The 18388-nt window shown below is 35.0% G+C and overlaps 1 protein-coding gene across 3 annotated transcripts; it reads left to right on the top strand.

Moving 5' to 3' along the window:
- The first annotated feature begins 1447 nt into the window (after nt 1–1447).
- Nucleotides 1448–16799, top strand: LOC117334188 (dentin sialophosphoprotein-like). 3 transcript variants are annotated; one of them, XM_033893672.1, is made up of 11 exons: nt 1448–1566; nt 4992–5120; nt 5948–6101; nt 6308–6590; nt 6810–7408; nt 7801–7956; nt 8341–8462; nt 8998–9051; nt 9177–9780; nt 11691–12056; nt 12809–12948. In XM_033893672.1, the coding sequence occupies exons 2-9, from the start codon at nt 5049–5051 to the stop codon at nt 9420–9422; spliced, it is 1686 nt and encodes a 561-aa protein (XP_033749563.1). In that variant the 5' UTR covers nt 1448–1566; nt 4992–5048; the 3' UTR covers nt 9423–9780; nt 11691–12056; nt 12809–12948. The 3 variants fall into 3 exon arrangements, with proteins under 3 accessions (XP_033749563.1, XP_033749562.1, XP_033749561.1); XM_033893671.1 differs by having other exon boundaries at nt 8338–8462; XM_033893670.1 differs by lacking the exons at nt 1448–1566; nt 4992–5120; nt 5948–6101; ... (3 more) ...; nt 8341–8462; nt 8998–9051 and having other exon boundaries at nt 9267–9780; nt 12809–16799.
- The last annotated feature ends 1589 nt before the right edge of the window (nt 16800–18388 follow it).

Genomic DNA, 18388 nt, shown 5'->3' with positions numbered 1-18388 from the left:
CGGTGGCCGAGTGGTTAAGGTGTCCCGACACTATCACTAGCCCTCAACCTCTGGGATGCGAGTTCCAAACCTACGTGGGGCAGATGTCAGGTACTGACCGTAGGCCGATGGTTTTTCTCCGGGTACTCTGGCTTTCCTCCACCTCCAAAACCTGGCACGTCCTTAAAGGACCCTGGCTGTTAATAGGACGTTAAACAAAACAAACTGATCTGTAAATGACCCTGAGCCATCCTGTGATCTGTAAGTGACCTTAAGCCAACCTGTGATCTGTAAGTGACCTTAAGCCATCCTGTGATCTGTAAGTGACCTAAAGCCATATCCTGTGATCTGTAAGTGACCTTAAGCCATCCTGTGATCTGTAATTGACCCTGAGCCATCCTGTGATCTGTAAGTGACCTTAAGCCATCCTGTGATCTGTAAGTGACCTTAAGCCATCCTGTGATCTGTAAGTGACATTAAGCCATTCTGTGATCTGTAAGTGACCTTAAGCCATCCTGTGATCTGTAAGTGACATTAAGCCATCCTGTGATCTGTAAGTGACATTAAGCCATCCTGTGATCTATAAATGACCTTAAGCCATCCTCTGATCTGTAAATGACCTTAAGCCATCCTCTGATCTGTAAGTGACCCTGAACCATCCTGTGATCTGTGATCATGAGCAATCCTGTGTCTTATATGTTGACCCTAGCTAGTGCCATACAGTGAATGGTCCATGAGCCATCCTTTGACGCCCCCCCCCCCCCCCCCCCCCCCCCCCCCGCCCCCCAGCCATCCTGTGACAATTGGCAATGACCCCTTAGCCATCCTGTGACCTATGAATGACACCCGAGCCATATAACGCATTAAATATATCCTTGTGACCTTGAAAGTATAGGTCAATCCCAATTCGATACCACCTCTTTCAGGAACATGATAACTGTTCATCCATGTAAGATTGTAATTATTTAAATTTGTAAATGCATTTGACCCTGTGACCTTGAAAGTAGGTCAAGGTTATTAATTAAACAAACTTTAATTGGCATTACTACCTTACTTCAGCATGTTTGTGGCCCAATAGTATAGATGGTCATGGATCTCTTGGGTATATATACAAAATGTATTTGGAGCTATTAAGAACTAAATAGATCTGGTCTAAATATATCAATATTATGTGAGCTAAAAAAATTGATGTGTCAATTTCTAGTCCAAATGATGACATTTCAGTCTCACCAAGCCTACTGTACAAGTCAATGGTAAGACCATCATTAGCAATAAATAAGTGTAGTGTTGATGACGAAATATTCGTTACACCTTACACCACATATATGTCGAACTGATGAGAAAGTTTCTATTTCTATCGTGAGATTAGTCTTTATTCCATTGGTCAATCTTTACGTCACAGAGTCTTTCACGTCGGCTGAATGTTTGTAGCGATGGTAATTCCTTTCATTTACAAAGCGTCTGTCTAAGGTAGATGTAAACATCACGTGGTTTTTGTTGATATTTTGCCAGGCCAGATTGAGAATATTTTCGGGTCAGAGGTGCTTGCATTTGTGGTACAGTATATGGTCCGAACACTTTGTACAGGTAAGTGATAGGCATACATTACGACAGTTTTCGTTTATTTTATAGCTAATTTAACGTTGGTATATGTGTGACAATGGTAGCAATGTGTTAAATTTTTAAGACATCGACGCAAAAAACACCCAATCCAAAGACAGTCATGCAGTTCCTAGAATTTTGTTAGGGCACGCGTACGGACATGCCAGGTCAGACTTTCATTTATTGCATCGGAAACTGTTTAGGCCTATGTTACATTAACGTTAAAATGTCAGTTAAAATATTTGTATATACTTTGATACTGCCGATGTTATATTATTTACAATATTGTATGTTACATATAAATTACACACAATTGCAACGAATTCCAGTGCTCTAACCTACATTGTACAACTATAGCAACGCCTCGATCATTTGACATGGTTACCCATGCAATGCATTTCTTTTAAAAATAAGCAGTTGTAAGAATTTTAGGTAAGGTAAGGTGTACCTATGTACAATCTTAACAAGGACATAAAGCACTGTAATATTATGTACATTTAATGGTTTATCATACACCTTTTTTAGGAAGTGTAAGTAAATTGAACTAATTCAGAGATTTATGTTGGTATTGTTACAGAACAGACCTAAACAGTTTCACTGTTTTTAGTCTGATTAATATTGATCATTGATGATGGAAAGATTTCAATAAGATATATATTCGTAAAAAAGTCACAATTTTATATATCACATACATAGTGCACATGAATGCAGGCACATGTATACATGTACATGTCACAATTTAATATTATCTATAGTTAACTTCCTTGTAAAAATGAGCTGTAATGCATACCTTCTAGTTAGATATTTTTAGTTCCTAGTGATTCAGTAAAGTGTGGCTGGTATATATACCGGTACCAATAAACTAGTTGGTACCTATGAGTTAGATGTGAATTGCCAGGCCTTTGTAGCATACTGAATATGTATATATATACATATACATGTACAAAAATCAATGTATGTATGTATACACAAAAATAAAGCCATTCCTGAATGACCTGAATGTCCTTGATATATAGTAATAACCAACACCCTCTAGACTATAGTATATAGGCACAGATTAAAACCATGTGCATCATGCATATGCTAATATGACAAATTAAAGGCACTTTAAAATGAATCCATATGATTATCTTTGGACAACCTAAGACAGAGGAGCTTCTCCTGACAACCTAATATAAAGATGCATTATAATCATAGAAGATAGAACAGATCAATGTATATAGGAATTTTTTTAGTTGTTTTAACCACCTGAAAAAAAAATCCCTTTTTTTTACTGAAAATGAAGCTCAAAAACGTACCTGTGCATTATACAGGAGTGCGCACTATACATGCGAATTTGATATATATCTAAAAATACAAAAATGTAGCTACATGCAGTTGGGTGATTTTGACTATGTATATATGTATACATTTAGTGATATCATTATTATATTGTGATCAACCATGACCACCAAATAGCCAATCAAAGCACCACTTTATCAGTTTAAAACTGAAGCAGCAAACAACATCATATCCGATATATACCAATGCAATACAACAAAAAATAAGTCTTCCTCATCTTTAGCCAATTTTATCTCGCACTAATTATGCTACATATATGTATACACACTCAGAAAAAAATATGTAGCTATAATCATCAAAATTGTAGGCAGGGATCGTCATAAAGTAAAAGAAAAAAGAAACAAAGAATGTGACCTTGTCATTGTTGTTGGATGTAATTTTAATTTTAATTGATTCCAGAAGACAACTCACCTCTCTGACATCCCTTGTCTGAATTATTCTGACATTTTATGAACTTTTTAATATCGGTCTGCATGGTGTTGATAAACCAACACCAGATTAATGTAAAAAGAATTGATAAAACATCAGAATAATTTGGACCGTATGATGTCCTTTAACTGTGTATCTTGTGTGACATTAAGCAAAGTTATTGATGACACATCTTCTATATATATAGTCCCATTGACATCCTGTTACGATGAATCTCCTTTCTATACGCTGATCATGATTTGAAACAAGGAAATTATTAATTAAAACAAACATAGAGAGATGTAAAAGCTGTGAAAGGTACTTTTAAAGATTTTAAATAAAATGATAATTATACGTTTGTTCGCTTTTTCATCAAGTTGTGTAAATGTAAACAAATGAACGTTTTGATTTGATCTTGAGAATCATTTGGTGAAACAGATTCAATGTTAAGTAAATGGATGGTCAGCTGGCTCCCCTTTTGGGAGTAGCGAGGCTGGATGAAAGAGGACAGATAGGTATATATATATATTATTCTAAATGTGATCTAGAGTATGACAGGCATGAAAGGGAGAATACCTGGGATATATATATTACACACGTGTATATATGTAATAGTTATAAGTGGAAGTTAAATTGTTAAAGCTGTGTGAGTGTAAATGTTTTTCAACTAAATATGATGCAAATATTTTTTTGTAACAGGGGAATTAACAGATTGATACATATAAAAGGAATTAAAGGCAATTGTCCTGTTTTTTTGGGACAGACCCAAGGTCCTCCTAGATCTGTGCAGATGGATATGTATATAACTCAAAATGAGGAAAAGTGATATTAATTTCTACCGAGATATGAGAATATATTACCAAGTATTCAATGATTGCTGAACCTTTTAACACTGCAGAAAATGTATTGTAATAGCAGTTTTCAAAACTATATATTGCATAATATATTTGACTTGATCACCTGCCTTTATTACCATATATGAAATACATGTGTAATACTTACATATATTTTTCTGGGAAAAAGAGTACATGTGTTTTAATTTATTTTTCAATTTAATCATTTAACTAGATCAGGTCCAGCAGCTGAGAAAACAAAAAAAATGTCTTATGCATATTTTTTTCTCTCTTTTTAATGCTACGCTCATGATTTCACAAAGAAATGTTTTCCTGTATGATTTTATTTATATCTATAGTGCACCCTTGTTGTGTGAAATTGATAAATAAAATATATCCATTGAAATAATTTGAAAATTATTATTTACTCTCTGAAGCACCATCATTACCCTAATTGCTCTGGATAACATGCATGCAACAGGCCTCCAATATGTTGCTCAGTGAGGTAGTCACCAACTACTACAAGGTTACCTGCTTAAAAATAAACCTGTCTGTTCATGGAACAATAAACCCAGGAAACAATTTCAAACAAAAAATCATGAGTTATCTCCCTTTACAATGTCTAATGATCATGACTTAGCACAATATTTTGAGGTTTGTTTTTACGGCCCCTTGCCAGCTGCCTGCCATAAAGTTTCAAGTCAAGAGAATGCCTTGATTAAAGAATAATTAAATTAAAAAATAACTATATTTGTAACAGTAAATATTTGTATGAATAATTCACAATTAATGTATCATGCTTTGGAAAATGCTTTGGCTATTTTACAGGTAGGTCAGTAGGCAGGTCATGTGATTGAGGAGTAGACAAGAGTGCCAGCAAGCAACATGTCAAGTCGGTCTGGTAGTAGTGATGATCTTGACACCTGGGAGGTAGTCAGCAGGGCAAGCAGCAATGAGGTAAAGGTAGTTCATTATGTAATTATCAGTTGTGTCTTGTGTTCAGACAATGAAAATAACCCTGGTATTGGTTATAATCATGCAGCTACGTATACTCAATTCAAACTGCAGTTTTTCTGAAATTTCTAATTTCTTATCAAATTCTATCATCAAATGTAACAAGGAGATATCTTTCCTTTCTTTCCTCACTGCTCTGCCTTTCTGTGCTTTGGTTTTTTTCTCTGGGTGTCTCGAGTTCCTTGACACCCGTCCTCATATGACCCTGGCTGTTGCGAGGATGTTAAATTTAACCCCTTAAAACAAAACCAAACAGTAACAAGGACAATTTTTACAACTGAAGGAATTACTCACACCTAACTCAAGTGTCATCAGTAAGTTTGATGCTTTATTGGCCGACTAGTTTCGCCTCTGGATGTGAGGTGTCATCAGGACAAATTTCAACAATATTTTCCCTGTTTTCCTGTTTAAAAAACCATCTTAGGTTCAGATGATGATAAAAAATTATCAATAATACTTTGTAATTAATTATTTAATTGATCATTGATGAAAGTCATGCAACACTACCTTAATACAATGCAATCTTAACCAATGAAATGATATCCTGTTGAAACGATTTAATCTAGATCAGATATATGCATTATTTCCATTGAATATTGTCATTCATTCAGATATTTTTTTGGCCATTATAACATAGTTTCCAAGTAATACTTTTTTTGAAGTCATATATATATATATTCATCTGTGTTTTTGTACAATCCTTAGATAACAGCTATACTACTGACTTTATATGGTTTGATTACTATGTAATTGTTCTTTCTTGTTTATAGCCAGATTTAGAGGATTCTGACTCAGACAGTTCTATAGAGGTTGTTTCCGTAGATACAGACACAGAATGTGAACTTGCCATGTCTTCTTCTCCTTCGTTGGGTGCAGGGTCAGTCAATCCTGTGTTTGTTTTGAGGGTACCAAGTACAGAAGCAGGTGAGCATTTCTTAGGCAACACCATTGCAAATGGCTCCATGTTACTAAATAAAACTGATTTTATTTGAATTCTTCTGTCAAAGAATTGGCATGTAAAATATAAGAGTGAAACCATTGGTGTAAAATTTTCATTCATGAAATGAGTTTGATATACAACAATGTTTGAAAAAGGAATTACCGGTACATGAAATGCTAAATTTTTATAGATGGCTTGAGTGGGGAGTCGTCAGAGTCAGCTGACGAAGGAGATGTGACAATAACAAAGGCTCTGCAGGCAGTATGTCACAGACAAGATGTGGATTTCTCCTCAGGAGAGAAAACAGCACAGGGACATGGGGAGACACCACAGGGACATGGGGAGATACCCACAACACACGGAAGAGAAGAAACAGACATTGAGCCAGGGTCTAGTGTTGACCTAAGTAGCAGTAATATTTCTATGACCTCAATGTCCTCAGATACAGACCGAACAGTGGATACAAGTGTGAGGTGAATGAGTACAAATGAATTTATCTCTTTATAGGTCTGTTTTATAATATTATAAGTTGACATGACAGCAGTAATGTTATAAGACATTCCATGTTTTGATTTGCTTGTTTAATTTTTTACATCTGATAAAAATAATTTCATGATCAAAGATGTTGAAAAAAATTGTATTGTCATGTATTAAGTTTGTATATTCAAACTATGTCTTGTGTCCTCCACTAGCGAATCAGTGGATGGTGCTGATTCAACAGACCTGGTACGTTCAGCGAGAAGCATAAAATCTTGTTCCAGCAAGAAATCTCTCAACGATGAACACACTTTGGTCGATACTACCCTAACAGATGAGGGAAGCTTCTCACAGACAGATGAGGGAAGGTCCGTCATGGTGGATGGAGGAAGTACCTCTGGAGTAGATGAGGGAAGCCTCTCCAAGTCAGAGGAAGAAAGTTCCTCTGGTACAGAAAGTACAACAGCTGCAGAACCCTTTCCATCTCTTCCACCTCTCCCATCTCTTCCTGTGGATCCTGACATTGTTGCTAAGGTGACTGATCTTGTGGAGTTAAGGAAGCCTCTAAATGTGGCCGAACAGGACATGGGGGATGGAGGACATGTCCCAGACAAAGCTGAGATAAATAGAGGATACATTGTAGAGGACAAAGATGATGATGAAAAAAACCCTAACAAGGCTGTATCTGAGGCTGATGATGAAGAGATCCATGAAGCTGTACCGGATAGTGGAGATTCTATGGAAGAACCACAAGAGGGATTTGACATTGAAGCAGTACATCCCAAAATTGAAAATTCAGTTCCTCCATCGAAGGGTAGGTTACGACTGATGTATTTAACTATACCATTATAATAATGAAGTATCTCAGTTTTAATAGATATGATATGCAGTGAATTATATACTAATATGTAATACAATACTAATCATTAGGTGTCAATGATTAAAAACCGTGTGATTAAATGTTTGTATTTCTATCAGATGTCTATGTCTTGAGCATTGAGAAATATTAATATTCTGTCACAGCATGGAAGCAGACAAATCGGGGACATTGAAATGTTCATGGTTACTGAAAAGCATCCTTCAATATTAGAAAGAAGAGCTAAATTTATGAATGTTCATGTTGGAAATTTCCTCAAAGAAGCTTTGTACACTGTTGATGGTACTCATTTCAGTTATTTGTGTAATTTTGAGAATTTTCTTCAACAGATGGAGATGATCTGGCTGAGAATTCGACTAAATCTACCTCAATTATCCAAGAAACACGGAAGTTTCCCGGAAATATTGGAACAACTCCAATCATTGTCATATGTATCACAGTACTAGTTGTGATATCATTTCTGAATGGCTACATGGTTGGCAAAAGTATGTATTTCTAACAGAATAGTCTCCCTTTAATCAGTGATTCTACTGACTATAACCTTTCTTCCTTTAATACATTTGCAACTACATGGTAGACAGAGGTAGAGATGTGTAGCCAGATAGTCTCCCTTTAATCGCTATGTCGTTTATACAAATGGCCAAAATGGGTGGTTCAAAAAACAGAGTATCTCCTTTTATTGTTGCTGTGGTTACCATAATTGATGTCTTTAATTCAACAAAAACACTTTGCCCTGCATTTATGTAATTAATTTTCTTCAAAGTTGATATGTAAGCATATTTGGGATGGCTTATAAACTTCACAGTATACAAATTTCTGTTGCTATGGTATTTATATTATATTGATATTACTTCTAATGTCTTTAGTAGCAATCAAGAGCACTGTTGCCAAAGAAATGGCAGATTTCAAGTATGAGATAGCTCGCATTCATCAAAGAGACCTGGAAGCCCGTGACACGGAGATTGATTTTCTACAGCAAAGTATAGACTGGGTATGTAGATAATAGTAGAATTGTGGTGATAAGCTTATATAGGTAGAATAGTTTTTATGAATCGGCTTAAAACTACATGGAGTATGTTAAAGTGTGTTTTAATGTCACAACTACTGTGGGAAGGCTACAGAGAATGTGTTCAAACATGACATGATTAGAGTCTTGAAATCATTAGTAATATCGTAATCCAGTTCAGCTGAAAAGGAAGTAATACGTTTCAGTGAGTTTATTATATAAATGCCGAGAGTTGTATTAGAACCATATCATAGGAACAGAGATTGAAAATGTTGATATTATTCAAAATGTTTAGAGAGTTCATTTTTAAAGATCACAATACTTCACTTGAAATAATGTTTTGTTGAAAACTATTAAATATGATATTTGTTATTGTTATTTTTATTGCTGTGGTTGAAAGAATTTTAATTATGAAGTATTACAGAACTTTGTCTTGGATTATTATGCATATACAGGTTTTCCTCTGTGACAATAATACATGTATTAATAAATAATCAAAATATTACTTTTATATTTACAGATGACGGATTATGCTTCCTATGACCTAGATAAACTACAGTCAAGTAACACAGAGGTAATCATACAAAAAATGTTGTGATACCAATTTATAAAGTTATTTTCTGTAAGTTGAATGACACATTGTTTCTGTTGTTACTTATGTAGGGGTTTGTATCATGTTTTCATAATTTTCATTTTCAGTTGGTACTTGATCCGAAATTCACTGCAGCAGGATATGAACATGTATACTTTCTTTTCACCTTTGGAAAATATGCTGATAATAATGGTAGGGAACTTGTCCGCAGAGATAAACTGACAACGGAAGAAGTACAATGTAAAAATAGTATAGAGTTGATGAATAAAGTGAATCATCTAGAACAAGAGAGGGCTGATCTGATCCAGCTGGTCGAGGGTGATGAGATATGGGTCCCCTCCCAGTGTCAGTAATGATAATAGTGGCAAGCAGGCACCGGACCAAGTACAAGTAGATGAAGGGCAGGAATTCTCATGGTTTTCAACAGATGATCAACACTTAAACAGTCAAGGTCATTCAGAGGATAACCGTCAAGGTCATACAGAGGACAATCACAGGTTGGGAGAGACAGATGAAGCACATAAAGAAGAAGACAAGATTGCCAGTTTAGAGAGTGATTTGATCCTAGAGAAAGCACGCTCAGACATGTGGCAAAAAATGTATACCGAACAAAAAGAATCTTCAGAAAGCATGACATGCTCGGGAAATGAGATTGTGAAGCAGTTTCGCCAACTTCTCCAGAACCTTTCTGTTCCTGAGGACCTATCAGAGGTAAGTCTTGTTATCCGTACAAACAGAATGGGTTCCTATCAATTTGTTCACAAAGTGATATTGCAACATTTTATCAAATACTTTGTCAATACAATGTTTATTTCGGATACTGTAACTTAGGCAAACTGTGTCGTACAATGTTCATACATTTTGTCATACAAAAATTACTGCATGATTACCACATTCACACATATATACTGTGTTATGAATACAATGTACACACATATTGTGTTAGAGATACAACATTCACATATACTGTGTTAAAGATACAATATTCACACATATTTTGTTTACACATACTATGTTACACAACATTCACACATACTATGATATACAACATTCACACATATTGTGTTACACAACATTCACACATATTTTTTATTCAACATTCACACATACTGTGTTATTCAACATTCACACATACTGTGTTATTCAACATTCACACATACTGTGTTATTCAACATTCACACCTATTGTATTATTCAACATTCACACATACTGTGTTATTCAACATTCACACATACTATGATATACAACATTCACACATATTGTGTTACACAACATTCACACATACTATGTTATTCAACATTCACACATACTGTGTTATTCAACATTCACACCTATTGTGTTATTCAACATTCACACATATTGTGTTATTCAACATTCACACATACTGTGTTATACAACTTTCACACATACTGTGTTATTCAACATTCACACCTATTGTGTTATTCAACTTTCACACCTATTGTGTTATACAACATTCACACCTATTGTGTTATTCAACTTTCACACATATTGTGTTATTCAACATTCACACATATTGTGTTATTCAACTTTCACACATACTGTGTTATACAACTTTCACACATATTGTGTTATTCAACATTCACACATACTGTGTTATTCAACATTCACACATATTGTGTTATTCAACATTCACACCTATTGTGTTATTCAACTTTCACACATACTGTGTTATACAACTTTCACACATACTGTGTTATTCAACATTCACACATACTGTGTTATTCAACATTCACACATATTGTGTTATTCAACTTTCACACATACTGTGTTATACAACTTTCACACATATTGTGTTATTCAACATTCACACATATTGTGTTATTCAACTTTCACACATACTGTGTTATACAACTTTCACACATATTGTGTTATACAACTTTCACACATACTGTGTTATACAACTTTCACACCTATTGTATTATTCAACATTCACACATACTGTGTTATTCAACTTCACACATACTGTGTTACACAACTTTCACACATACTGTGTTATACAACTTTCACACATACTGTGTTATACAACTTTCACACATACTGTGTTATACAACTTTCACACATATTGTGTTATACAACATTCACACCTATTGTGTTATACAACATTCACACCTATTGTGTTATACAACATTCACACATACTGTGTTATTCAACTTTCACACATACTGTGTTATACAACTTTCACACATACTGTGTTATACAACTTTCACACATACTGTGTTATACAACTTTCACACATACTGTGTTATACAACTTTCACACATACTGTGTTATACAACATTCACACCTATTGTGTTATACAACATTCACACATATTGCATTGTGTTATACAACTTTCACACATACTGTGTTATACAACTTTCACACATATTGTGTTATACAACATTCACACCTATTGTGTTATACAACATTCACACATATTGTGTTATACAACTTTCACACATACTGTGTTATACAACTTTCACACATACTGTGTTATACAACTTTCACACATACTTCAGTGTGCAATTTTTTTCTATTCCTTATTAATGATATCCATATAGTTTCTTCATATATATATATACTAATACATGTCTATAAATAAGATCACATTATTTTAACAGGATATGAAGGATAAATGGGAAGTTGTGAAAAATCAGTCCTTGGATGGGTGGCAGTTGATAATGGACTTAGCTTCAAGCATGACCCCAGAAACAACACCAGATGAGAATGACTTCCAGACAACTCAGCAGGATGACATCCACAAGACAACCTCGCATGGTAATTCCAATCCACGAAACAACGACTGGGGTTTTGACAAAGATTCAGGCAGAGATGAGGATACTGATGACCAGAATGATTTCTCAAGTAGGAGTAATAACAAGAAAAGATCACTCCCAAAGTGGAGTGAAACCATCCGAGATGTCTACAACAAAACCAAGTCGTCCATGTCGGATGTCAGCCAGCAGATCAAGGAAACTTGGGAACAGGTATGTGTGTACTGATAGATCTAGAGGATCTGGGAGATATATATGTATGTCAAGTTATTTTAAAATTAGTCACTATCCAATACTTATCAAATTGATAAAAGTAAGACTAAGTACTAGAGTAACTTTTTTCTTTGTTTAACCCGTTTTGGTTTATCCAAGATCCCTTCTGTATCTCACGAGCCTTAAAATTACTTAAAGCAGGTGCTTGGGTAGGGGATCCATAAAGTTTCCTCTTATATATAAATGACCTTGCTCTTCTTTTGAGGTCACAATGTTGAAATATGTAAAGACATAAAATAAAAATGAAATGAATAATAAGCTTTTAAGAAACTTAATTATACTCCATTTCTGGAAACACAGATCCACAGCATTTGGCAAGCAGGTACCATGACCTACTTATTGATTCAGGGGGTTCAAATACTTGACTGTTAAAACCAGTACTGAAGGTCACAGGGTCAAGGTTGTTATAAAGTATTCTAAATGAGCTTGGATTCGAAGATAGTTTCTTTACATTCATCTCACAGGTATCACGTATTGGTAAAAAACTTTATATCAGTTTCTTTACATTCATCTCACAGGTATCACGTATTGGTAAAAAACTTTATATCATTTTCTGAAAGATCATTGACTTGAAATATGCATTTCAGTGAGAACATTTTGCCATAATTGCTTAATGTGCATGTTAGCAATACAAACTCATTTGGCCTCTCGTATTACACAAGCAATGAAAAATATATGTTATGTACTTGTAGGTAAAGAATCTTTCTCAAGATCTTTGGAAGGAACATGAACCATCCATGAGAAAGTTGAAAGAGAAGGTGTCAAAAAAAGTGGAGAAAGTGTCGGAGAAACTGAGCACATGGTTTACTAGGAGGAGAGCATATGCTAACCACAAACGTTCTAATTATTGGCAATCTCAACAGAAAAGTGAAGAAGAAACATCATCAAATACCGGATCCACGAAGAGAAGGAGTTTCACGGCAGAGGAAGAGAAGAACAATCCTACGACAAGTGACAATGAAGAAGAAGAGAATTATGATGATGATGATGATGATGATGATGATCAAAAAGAATGGGAGTATTCCGAGTCTCTGGTAAAAAAGTATCGTAGACAATTTTGGAAATTTAGGACGAAAATGGACAAACTTAGTTTGAATAAATTTCTGCAAATGAATTTCAATCATTGGAAAAAAGCTTATAGAAAAATAGAAAGGTTTGTTAAAAAGATTGATTTACAAGTCTTAAGCCCTCCTAACAGGAAGTGGTTAACATGTCAGCGGGATTGGTGGTTTAGCATATGTACAAATGTAATAATGGACCCTAACTGTAGAGATGTGCTTCAAGGCTGGCAGGTCAATAGGACAGGAGGGAACCCCAGCAACAGTAATGGTAGTCATGACAATGGCCCACAAAGTAAATGTCAACGAAAAGGAGACCGAAGCAGAAAGCACTGTGGCAAAAACAACAGAGGTGAGAAAAGAAGGGGAGACAAAGCAACTGGACAATTTCCTAACAGGCAATATTCTACAAGTGAACAACACTATCAAGATGAGAAAAACAGGCGGGAAACACACAAGAAAGAGGAATATAGTGATAGTGGTAATGAAGAAATAATCCAGGACAAAACCAGACACTATTGTGACCCTAACTCTGGGGATTGTCTGACCAGGGAATCATCCTGGTACATGCAGCAGTTGAAGCACAGATCGGACATGCGCAGTATGGTCGAACAGGAAGCAGAATTGAGTGGCGACTCTGATTGGATGTTCACTAGAGCTGAAGAACGAGATTTCCAACGAACTCTCCCTGATGACTGGTACTTTCGAAAACTTGACAGCAACCAGTACAAGGAAAATGATTTCTTTGATGAGGAGTAGTACTTAATGGTTAAATTCATCAGTGGACTGGTATTACTGTATTTATTTCAAGTTTATTTTAAGTGTGCCACCTTCCTTAATGCAAAATTATAGTTTGGGGAACGCTTATTTGTAAACCAAATTTTGGTTACTGTTTTAAATTTGATGGTTATGTAAAATTTAAGAAAGTGCCTGTTTGTGGACAGACTGTGAGAGGCTTTCTTGCAAATAAATACAGTACTACTAGTGGTTGCTAAGTTAAGAATACTTGATTAGTCGCTGGTGGAGTCATCAACATTTATCATGCTTGATCCTATGCATTTCTCATCCACATCCATTTAATTTGACAATGAAAAAGACATTACACTTGCATCACATTAGTAAGCTAGTTATGTTAAAGGTGGTCATCACCCACGTAAAATAAAATATAAAAAATATATCAATTTTAAAACATTAATCATATATTTTGAACCGTATATGGACCAAGGATCACTTAGTACTTAATGTATTTACATTATCTTTTTTCTCTATGAGGACCTGCATTTGGTAGAATTACAATTGTTATAGAACTATCTATACTTGTTTATATAGAAAAATGCTACACAGTGTATAATGAGGTTTTAATATGAAAAGTACAGTTTTAATATATTCTGGTATTTGTTATTGGATTGTGACATGGTAACTGTTCTAATTGGTTTTTACACTGTTGTATATTTTATGTTACGGATTGATAATCTGTCCGTCAATCAGTGTGATTTCCCATGAAAACAAACACTTATATATCATGTTGTAATCAAATCTGTATTTGTAACATAAGATCTGTTTTGTAGTAATTATAACCAATGAATTTGATGTTTTGGATGAAACTGAAGCAGTGTTTTCTCTACATTTCATGGTCAAGGTTTGTCACCAATTTTACTTTTATCCTATAAAAGGAAGTTTTTGAAGTGCTACCCTAAAATCAGTTGTATTGCTAAGTGCTACAGTACTTAAATATAAATTGTCATTGTTAAACATTACCTTTATGGGTGATTACAAATAAGTATTCAGATTGTTGTTTATGGTTAACCTTACTATTTCAATGGGTTTTTTTTTATCATACGATTGTTATATGCTTACCTTACATATTTAGACATTGTGATATACATGCAATATACATTTTCAAATGTAAAAAAAGGCTTTATCACCTAACTGACCTGTTCTATCATTTCATGTAATTCACCTATACTAAAAGTATTACAAAGGTGTAATAACACTCTTTGCTGTCATAAATGAAATATATCATGTGATTGCCCCAGTAGCAAAAAACATACCGGAGATGAAATTTGCCTGTTTTATTGGAAAATTAATGGGAGGGTTTTAGCCCATTCCTGCAGAAAATCAGTTATGTGAATAGAATCTTACACTTGAGTCATTTTAATAGAATTTATATAAACTTGTTAAAATATTTGATACATCATAAGCCTTACATTTTTTAAAAATCAATATAACACAACAAACTAGTTTAATCATTTGATGAATTCCATAAGGCACCTAAGATAGATTATCTTTTTTAATTACCTACTTAGCCAGACAATTAAGTTAATTATGGTGATGGAAATACTAGCTGCAGTATTATATTATTTTACAGCCCATCAACAATTTGAGTCATTCAGGCCAAACAACACCAGATTAGAAGGATGTTCAATCCATGGAAAAAGAGCAATCAAAATTGTAAATGTACAGGGGTCACAGGGACGGGGCAAGGCTGAGTGAAATTGACTGAAAAATTAAAAAAATCTTCTGCTCAATGCTCAACTATAGTAGAATCATATGCTGTAATAGATGGAAGGGTCTTAATGTGCTTCACTAAAATTGTGAATTTCATGACCCTTGGGTTCTGTGTTTCCCTCTGGGGAGGACGTAAACTTTACTATAGTTTATATAGGGAAATCTCATTTTTGAGCATCATTTGTTCAGAAAAGGTCCACGTGCCTCTGGTATTTTAAGGTAGAATTCTGTTGCACGTAAATATTTTGATATATCTGATGGAGAAATTGTATCGAATACGCATTTCATAGACGTAATGTTAAAAAAGATCTCATGAGTGTTTGAAATCGGAGTACTCTATCATAAAATGCTTTACAGTAGAAGGTTGATCGCATGCTTGACAAAAGGGAATATATCCTCCTTTCGTAAAATATAACTGGATGATACATGTATGGCTAATGTTCAAACGTGAGAGGATAACTTCCTCTAGACGATTTGCTCTACTTTTACCACACGTATCCATTGTGTTTGCTGTTTGTGACCAATGTTTTTGCCAGTTCAATTTAATTATCAGGTTCGTTATCAGTGATTTAAATCAGAATATGGCAGTCTGATGTTTTTGTTTTAGGTTAAGGGCTGCCTTATCAGCTTCCTCATTTCTAGTAATTCTGACGGATTGTCGTGCTGAACTCGTTATTTACTACTTGGTAAACCTTTTCGTACTTTTTTCACCTCAAAAATATATTATAAATGTAAATCTGGAGTATGACCAACACTTGTTAATGTGCAATGTAAATCCGTGAAAAGATTTGGGCAATGCTAGTGTTCAGTCATTATTATAATTGTTTTAGTGCTTAAGTTGAGCTTACCAGCATTTTTCTGAATCTTCCTTCCTGTTGACGTCATCCCTTTGAAAAAAAAGTAGAAAAAACTGGTTTCACTGAACTATATAAGTATATTGGCGAAACATTAATCCCTAGATGCTTGATATTTTTGTTATAAAGGAAATGGTTCCAAAATTATATTTTGTTGATATATATATATTTAGTTTAATTTAGATACCATATTGTTGACACATAACAAAAAGAAGCATGTATCACCGTTGTACTTTAAAAAATAAAAGTATTGTTTCAGTGAGCTTATGTTTGTTTTGTTAGTTGTAGAGATTAAAGGAAAACTCCTTGTAAGTGTTCATTTAACTATTCACATCCATCCCCACTGAGAACAACCTATCACCATTCTAATCTGACTTCAACAACCGTATAATAGATTCATTATCTGCAAGTGAAACATCGAAACCGTAAAATGTAATAAGCATTTCTTTCAGATTCATCTTAATGGCTATGATTGATATATACACTAAAACAGATCTAGTCACTACACACTGTCCCCCGATATTGATCGTAGGTATATATACCCCTACCTACTACCCTAATCTGCAGGGTCGAGGGTGGCTTCTCCGTTGTCGTCTACAATGTACATAGGAGTCATTGGAGAACCCTAGAACAAAAAACTGCGTGTTGGTTGAATGAGGCGACATATAGAATGACTCCCCTGCAGCATAGCGGACTTTCTTTTGTCTTCCATTTAGGAAATCATCAATACCAAATAATATGTTTCGCCGTTTTCCTTTTTTGGCCGACAGGCAGCCATCTTGGATTTTGACAATTGAAGTTCGTTATCGCTATTTCTGAGAAAGTACAGAAGGGATCTTTCTCAAATTTCATATGTAGGTTCCCCTTGGTGCCTAGTTATGCATATTGCATTTTGAGACCAATCGGTAAGCAACATGGCCGACAGGCAGCCATCTTGGATTTTGACAATTGAAGTTTGTTATCGCTATTTCTGAGAAAGTACTGAAGGGATCTTTCTCAAATTTCATATGTAGGTTCCCCTTGGTGCCTAGTTATGCATGTTGCATTTTGAGACCAATCGGAAAACAACATGGCCGCCAGGCAGCCATCTTGGATTTTGACAATTGAAGTTTGTTATCGCTAATCCTCAGAAAGTACTGAAGGGATCTTTCTCAAATTTCATATGTAGGTTCCCCTTGGTGCCTAGTTATGCATATTGCATTTTGAGACCAATCGGAAAACAACATGGCCGACAGGCAGCCATCTTGGACTTTGACAATTGAAGTTCGTTATCGCTATTTCTGAGAAAGTTATGAAGGGATCTTTCTCAAATTTCATATGTAGGTTCCCCTTGGTGCCTAGTTATGCATATTGCATTTTGAGACCAATCGGTAAGCAACATGGCCGACAGGCAGCCATCTTGGATTTTGACAATTGAAGTTTGTTATCGCTATTTCTCAGAAAGTAATGAAGGGATCTTTCCCAAATGTCATATGTAGGTTCCCCTTGGTGCCTTGTTATGCATATTGTATTTTGAGACCAATCGGAAAACAACATGGCCAACAGGCAGCCATCTTGGATTTTGATAATTGAAGTTTGTTATCGCTATTTCTGAGAAAGTACTGAAGGGATCTTTCTCAAATTTCACATGTAGGTTCCCCTTGGTGCCTAGTTATGCATATTGCATTTTGAGACCAATCGGAAAACAACATGGCCGATAGGCAGCCATCTTGGATTTTGACAATTGAAGTTTGTTGTCGCTATTTCTGAGAAAGTACTGAAGGGATCTTTCTCAAATTTCATATGTAGGTTCCCCTTGCTGCCTAGTTATGCATATTGCATTTGAGACCAATCGGAAAACAACATGGTCGAC

Source organism: Pecten maximus, chromosome 9 (genome assembly GCF_902652985.1).
Source record: "Pecten maximus chromosome 9, xPecMax1.1, whole genome shotgun sequence".
NCBI lineage: Eukaryota > Metazoa > Mollusca > Bivalvia > Pectinida > Pectinidae > Pecten > Pecten maximus.
The sequence above is the reverse complement of the archived record's forward strand: the minus strand, read 5'-3'. Positions and strand labels throughout refer to the sequence as shown.